This window comes from Chrysochloris asiatica, unplaced genomic scaffold, assembly GCF_000296735.1.
Source record: "Chrysochloris asiatica unplaced genomic scaffold, ChrAsi1.0 scaffold00040, whole genome shotgun sequence".
NCBI classification, from domain to species: Eukaryota; Metazoa; Chordata; class Mammalia; order Afrosoricida; family Chrysochloridae; genus Chrysochloris; species Chrysochloris asiatica.
The window spans coordinates 13,838,818-13,846,105 of NW_006408558.1; the positions used below are offsets into that span (position 1 = coordinate 13,838,818).

The following is a 7,288-nucleotide window of genomic DNA, read 5'->3' on the forward strand; positions in this document are numbered from 1 at the left end:
CTCCTTAAAAGTGAGGAGGGAGAGACTTCATCTGTGTATGATGGACATGTCATCAGGAGGGACCAGACCCTGGAAAATAACATCATGTTTGGTAAAGCAAGACGTCAGAGAAAAAGAGGAAGTCCCGCATGGATGGCTGCAACACTGGGCTCAAACATAGGACAATTGTGAGGATGGTGCAGGACAGGGCAGTGTTTTGTTTGTGGGAGTTAGGACTACACGAGGGCTCTAACAACAGCATGGTACCTCACAGCTGAATGAAGTTTCTGCAGCACACATATTTTCTCCATACAGCACAGCGCCGCCTTTTTGTTGTTAGGAACACCAGATACTGCTTCTGCTCTAGACATGAAGCTATTTCAAACAGTGAAATCATCAACGAGAAGTACAAACCTGGAAAACTTAGCACGCTGATCTCCTTCGAGCTGGGACAGGCAGGCAGACGTGGTGAAGACCACATCAGATGGGAACGCGCCTGCTGACCAACTCAAGCTTTTCACTGCTCTGTGCTTGTCTGTGAATGACTGTGAACACCCCCGAGTGCTGATTCTGGACACAGATACATTTTAGTGCATCTAAAGCGTGTTGTTAGGTGCCATCAAATCAGTATCAACTCATAGCAACCCTAGGAACAACAGAACAAAACACTGCCTGGTCCTGTGCCAACCTCACAACTGTCGCTACGCTTGAGTCCATCGCTTCTGCCACTTTGCCAACCCATCTCGCTGGGGGTCTTCCTCTTTTTCTCTGACCCTCCACCTTACCAAACATGTTGTCCTTCTCCAGCGACTGGTCCCTCCTGACAATATGTCCAAAGTATGAGAGACGAAGTTTGGCCATCCTGGCCTCCAGGGAGCGCTCTGGCTGCACTTCTTCCAAGTACAGCCATATGATTAGTTTGTTCTTCTGGCAGTCCATGGTACTTTTAGTATTCTCCTCCAACACCATAACTCAAAAACATCAATTCTTCTATGGTCTTCCTTATTCACTGTCCAACTGTCGCATGCATATGAGGTTACTGCAAATACCATGGCTTGGGTCAGGTATACCTTAATCCTCAAGCTGATATCTTTGCTCTTCAACACTTTTAAAGAGGTCTTGTGCAGCAGATTTGCCCAATGTAATATGTCGTTTGGTTCCTTGACTGCTGCTTCCATGAGTGTTGATGGTGGATCTGAGCACAATGATACCTTTGACAACCTCGATTTATCTTGATGTAATTTATTGGTCCAGTGGTGAGGATTTTTGTTTTCTTTACATTGAGATACAACTCAAACTGAAGGCTGTGGTCTAAAGCGTGGAATCTGTTCTGTCTGTCCAGGACAGGCGGTCTATTCTGTTAATTGAGTAGACCACCTGGACCTGGGGAAGGCATTTTCTTGTCATGAGCAAATGGTGTCCCTCACAGCATGTCTCCAGAGAGGGCAAGAATTGTGGATTTGTCCCGAGTGTGTTCAGCTCAGAGGGACATTTTAGGAATTCCCTTTGTCAGACTTCGAAGTCACACTCTCCAGTTCAAGCTAATGCCCTGGTCTCTGTCTGACTCTGTGGCCAATTCCTTCACTGGTTCATTCATTTTATACCAGTCTTTGTGAGCTCAGGCTGCCAAGGGAGTCTACCTTCAGCACTACCCTAGGAAACCCTATGGGGTAGTTCTGCTCAGTGCTAGAGGGTCCCTGTGAGTTGGGGTTGACTCCTGGGGCCAACTGCCACATCCGGCAATTGGCTATTCTCCACGACCCACACAGACAGATTAAACCTGAGTAGAGGCAACTGGAGATTAGAAATAAAAGGAAGACGGAAGACACATGTGAAATCAGAAAAGTTGGGACCAGGTGGGATGCAGCACTCTGATGGAGATACTGCAGCTCCCACCAAGGCAGCAAGTTTATTTTATACAGCTCAAGGGGAGGTGCTGGGGCCAGGGGAAAGAATAACATCTGGTGTTATTGATGCATGCAGTAAATGGGACTTTATCAAAAGAATGCAGCTAGAATGTTGTGCAGACTGAGCCGACAAACATAAATACAAGGAAAGACCTTGCAAGTTCCCTGTCCCGTGAGGCAGCCCTGCAAGTTTCTCAGGGGTGAGGCTTGACTTGGAAACAGCCTGAGTTTCTGGGCCTCAACTATTCAGTTGCAATCCTTTAGTTAAACTACCCCCAAGCCAGGGACCCTCAGCTCAGCTGCTCCCAACGGTTGCCTGCATGTTGTGCTGCAACATCTGCAGAGCCTTTGGAGACACCCTGAATTTGGACTTCTGGCTTCCAGACCTGTGAGTGCAGAGAGGTCTGATCTTAAGGTACTGAGGGGCCTATTTCTTCTGTGGCTGACTGAGAGGCAGTAATGGAGAGGAATGTACCCCACAGACATGGGCCCCCCACTCATTGTGAAAGAGGAAGACTATGCTAGACTTGGGCTGCAGTATTTTGCAAGAAGAGCATACAAGAGGGTTTTTAAATGTTCATGGAAAATTTCCATTATCATTCATTATGTTTTTCCCATGAACTTTTGGAAGTACCCCTTTGTAATCCTGGATAGTTTTTTGTTTGTTTGTTTTTGATAGATTTATTTTTTGAAACTTTTTATTGTGAACTGAGTGAAGTTTTACAGAGCAGATCATCAATTTTACATTCAACAAATCACACTTTGTTTCCTCTCAATGATTACAACCTCCTCCACAGAACAACAATTATTCCCTTTCCTCTCTGTGGTTCTCACCTCCAGCCCACCTGCCTTCCCAGCCCCTCGGAACCTTGTCCCCAGGTAAATGCTGCCCTTTGGGTCACTAATAATTGAGACTTCCATGGTGAGCATACCTTACTAGCATACCTCCACCACTTGGTTGAAAACTGAGCCACAGTTCCATTCCAGACTTCAACAGTGGTCAAGGGCCTTGGTCTCGGATTCCTCCTATCTCTTTCAGACCAGTAAGCTCACTCTTTTTTGGGTCATTTTGAGTTCTGTTCCACATTGTCCCCCACTCTATCTGACTCCTCTCAGAGCATGTGGGAATGGTAGCGGGCTCATCTACTTCTGGTCTCAGAGGTGTGGAGACTGACGTTCACATGGTCCATTGGACTAACTGACTCTAAGCCTCTTCAATTTTCATCCCTCCTCTTTCTGCACATGGAGAGACCAATACCTATACCTTAGATGGCGGCTCGTGAGCTTTGAAGATCCCAGTCATTACTCACTAAAAGAAGATGTCCTTGTGGACTGTTGTTGTTGTTAAGTGCTGTTGAGTCGGTTCTGACCCATAGTGACCCTATATAGGGTTTCCAAGGAGTGGCTGGTGAGCTTGAACTGCCAACCTTGTGGTTCAAACTGATTTTGCAATCCAGTGCATTAACCCACAGTGCCACACCAGGACTCCAACTTTGTGGACTATGTTATGCCAGTTGGCCATGGTCCTGAGACCCCAGACCAGCAACCCATTGCCTCAAGGTGTTTGGCAATTAGACTTCATTTTTTTTTTTAAGAATAATTTTAGATTTATAGAAAAACTGTGATAGTCCAGAAAGTTCCCAGATACCCCATGCCCTGTTCCATTCCCTTACTATCGACATCTTACATTGTTAGGGTTCCTTTGTGAAAATGGGTGAATCAGTATTGAGAGTTTATCACTAACCATCCTCAATTGTGGCTCACAGAGACTATAGGACAGAGTCTTTAAGTTATAGTGACACTCTAGTCTCGTCTGTGACGTGCGTGTTAGCATACTGAATAAGTCTGGAATATTGTGAGAACAACCAGAATGGGACACAGCGGCAGGCAGCGAGCTGTGTAGTTTGGGGACTGCTTTCAGCTGAGCGTGTTTCTCGGGGACTCCATTGCTGTCAGCTGCCATGTGTTTGCGGAAAACCAGAGACAGTGAGATGGAACTTATAGAAGAACATGTGGCCTGGACTTCCAATGTGAGTTCTGTCAATAAAAATCTTTTTATTGTTTTTAAAGCCCACTGCCATCAAGTGGATTGTGACTCACAGCACCTCTACAGGACAGATTAGAACAGACCCCATAAGGCGGACAAGGTGGTCAGTCTTTCCAGAAGCAGACAGCCACAGCTTTCTCCGATGAAGCAGCTGGTGGGTTCCAAACACCAACCTTTCGGTTAGCACTTGAGTGCTTGACCACTGAACAACCAGAATGCCAGTGCTATCATTGTTGTTGTCGTTGTGAGGTGCCATGGAGTCGGTTTCAACTCATGGTGACCTGTGTAGGGTTTCCGGGTTTGGACTGATGACCTTGCTGGGTTACAAGTCCAGTGCTCACTCTACAGCACCACACCAGGCCTCCAGTTCTATCAATAGCTGATCAAACTAGAGAAGACAATTGCCGTGCTGGTACTGAATTGTTTTCCTGGGAAGGATGGAGAGAGTGGGGTTGTAAGTTTCAGTAGAACATAAGGATCGTTGGATAGGAGAGGGGTGGGCAAGGGTGGTGGGCCGGGACTATGGACCAGGTGATGGGAGGTGGAGGAGAGACCAGCAGATTTAGCATCTGTCCTGCTTCCTGCCCCCTTTCTAGGAAAATTGGAAACTCTGTAATCATCCTGGATTCTTGGGAGGCTTAGACAGTTTGCACCTCACTCCTAACCTAGAAGCTGGCAGTTCCAACCCTCTCAGCAGTGCCACAGAAGAGATGCCTGGTGATGCGCATTTGCCAAGATTACAGTCAAGGAAACCCCATGGAGCCGTTCTCTTGTGAGACAACCAGGGCTACCGTGAGTTGGGGCCGACTCAATGGTAGTAGGTTTGTCTCTGTTTTGTTCTGTTTGTGTTACTTTGTGTGTGTCCTAGTGTTTCCCAGGCTGGTACATTCACAGAGGAGAGTGCAGGGGGATTAGCAGTCAAGCAGAGTGGAGACTGTCTTAGTGACAAGACCCATAGTGTGAGATGACCAGGAGATGATGGGGTTCATCTTGGACGGGGGGGAGGAGGGGTGCAGGCAGACTGGGGATGGGTGACCAGTGATTGTCACAGCACACCATGCATGACCCGGTTCCCACAGAAATTCCACAAGTAGGAGGCATTAACAAATTTATTTTCTCCCAGTTTAGGAGTCCAGAAGTCCAAATTCAGGTCGCCAAATCTAGGGGAAGACTTTCTGTCAGCTCTGAGGGAAGGACCTTATCCCCTTCCAGCATCTGTGTGCTCATGGTCCCTTAGAGATCTCCACGTGTCCTGGTGTCTTTCTTCCCTGGGTCTAGGAGGTTCTCAGCACAAGGACTCCAGGTCCAAAGGACGCGCTCCCCTCCCGGCTTTCCTTTCTTGACGGTACTGAGTCTCTCTCTCCCTGCTCACTTCTCTCTCCCTTCTTCTCTTGTAACATAGGTGATGCAGACCACCTCCTGACATGGGATTGAGGCTGTGTCCTGAGTAAGGGTGAGGCATCCCATCCTAATCCCTTTATAACCTGATTGTAGCAGATCACATCCTGTGGTATGAATACGGCATTACATAACTGCCAAACCACAAAAGATAGTGGCCCAGACAAGCTAGCTGATACATATCGAGGAGGCACCATCCTATTCATGACAGTGCACATGGGGGGTCCTGGCACATTCTCCCAATGTGGCCTCTTTGGGTCTTCATCCCTGTGAGGCTGTAGTCTGAGCGTCCTACCACGAGCAGAGCTCTAGAATTCCAGCCTGGAGGCTGGAACCCACCCTGGCCCTCAGGTCTACCCCACTCTCCCCCTCCACCAGCTCCATCTCACTCAGCAGGGCCCGCTGGAGCGCTTTTTTCAGGGGCTCCTTGCGCCTGTTCTTGCCCAGGTACCCCACCAGGAAGTAGATGAGGGGGTGCATCACGCTGGCCAGGACAGACAGAATCAGCACTAGCACAAGGTGCAAGTTCAGGGTCAGGTCTTCCAGCTCCGGCAGATACAGGATGATCACAAAAGGCAGGCCCCAGAGGAGGGCGGTGGTGGCCATGACGCGGACCACATAGTACACCCTGGAGGGCCGGCAGCGCTGTGGACAGCGACAGCCCCTGACACTCAGAGCCAGGCTGGACACACACATCACAAGGCACACAAAGATGTAGAATCCCATGAAGGCTTGGAAAAAACACTCACACGCCGGGTGCCCCTCAAAATTGCTGCAGACCTCCATTGCCACATGCCAGCCGAGAGCCAGGACCCAGGTCAGGGCGCACATGGTGGCAGAGGTGTGCTTGGGCCGTTGGCATCGGAGCCACGTGGGGAAGAGAGAACGCAGAGCATTCTCGACACTGGTGGCTGCAAGGAGACACAGTCCCACAGTGTCAAAGAAGCAGGACACGGGGCTCAGGAGCACAGCCACACGAGGTGTCACCCCACGGTACAGTGTTAGGCTTTGCTCCAATAGGATCCCACTGATGCAGAAAAGGTTGAGGATGTCGGCAGCCACCAGGTTCAGGGTGTAGATGGCGTAAGGGTTGCTTGAAGTGAGGGGCCAGAGAAGCCAGAAGATGGCAACATTGCCCACCATCCCGCCGAGGGAGACCACCATCGAGCCGGGAAAGATGATCTGCATGTAGCAGAACTCCTCTCTCCCCGAATCACTTGTTGCTGTGTCTACGGGACCCCCGGTGTCATTGGCGGAGTTCAGGCCCCAGGACGGGGAGGTAAGCAGCAAGTCCATGGTGGGCTGGCCTCGCTGACTGGCATGCCCTGTAAAGACAAAGGCTTGGTAACTAACCAGATCTGGGGAGCGGCCAGGAGTGCCCTGTGTCATGGACTGAATTATGCACCCCCCTTCCCCCCAAGAATCTGTGTCAGCTTGGCTCGGTGCTGATCCTCAGTGACATGATAAACCAGTAAGAGGATTAGGGTGGGCTGCAACACCTTTGAAGCCAGCCCAGCCATGAGCCCATGTAGTGGAGTCTCCCAGGAGTGTGGCCTGCAACACCTTTTATCTTAGGAGACATATAAGGAGAGAGAAGCGAGCTGGGAAAGAGAGACCTGCACCCCCAAGAAAGAAGAGCCGGAAGTGGACTGTGTCCTTTGGACCCGTGTCCCTGTGCTGTGAAGCTCTTAGATCCGGGGGAAGATTGATGCTGAGACACACGGAGAACTCCAAGGAATGTGGGTCTACAGAGGCTGATGGGAGACAAGACCTTCCCCAGAGCCGACAGAGAGACAATGCCTTCCTCTGAATTCAGACTAGCCTCCTAAATAAACTGTGAGAGAAAAAATTTGTTTGTTAAAACCACTCCCTTTGTTACTTTTGTTACAGCAGCACGACAGAACAGAGACACCCTCTGACCTTAAAGGTTCTCCTGGGGCGCCAGACATCAGTGAGG

The 7,288-nt window shown here is 49.5% G+C and overlaps 1 protein-coding gene across 1 annotated transcript; it reads right to left on the minus strand.

Moving 5' to 3' along the window:
* Nucleotides 1–2,176: 2,176 nt before the first annotated feature.
* On the minus strand, nucleotides 2,177–6,627 carry LOC102838194 (mas-related G-protein coupled receptor MRG-like). Its single transcript, XM_006861039.1, has 2 exons — nucleotides 5,671–6,627; nucleotides 2,177–2,272 (listed from the first exon to the last, which is right to left on the minus strand). The coding sequence occupies exons 1-2, from the start codon at nucleotides 6,625–6,627 to the stop codon at nucleotides 2,177–2,179; spliced, it is 1,053 nt and encodes a 350-aa protein (XP_006861101.1).
* Nucleotides 6,628–7,288: the final 661 nt, after the last annotated feature.

Excerpts from the sequence above, each read along its gene's own strand:
- LOC102838194 (XM_006861039.1), bottom strand. The coding sequence starts at position 6,627 with ATGGACTTGCTGCTTACCTCCCCGTCCTGGGGCCTGAACTCCGCCAAT. Across the intron at positions 2,273-5,670 it reads GGGTAGACCTGAGGGCCAGG|GTCTGGAAGCCAGAAGTCCA; the intron begins GTGGGTTCCAGC and ends CTGCACTCACAG.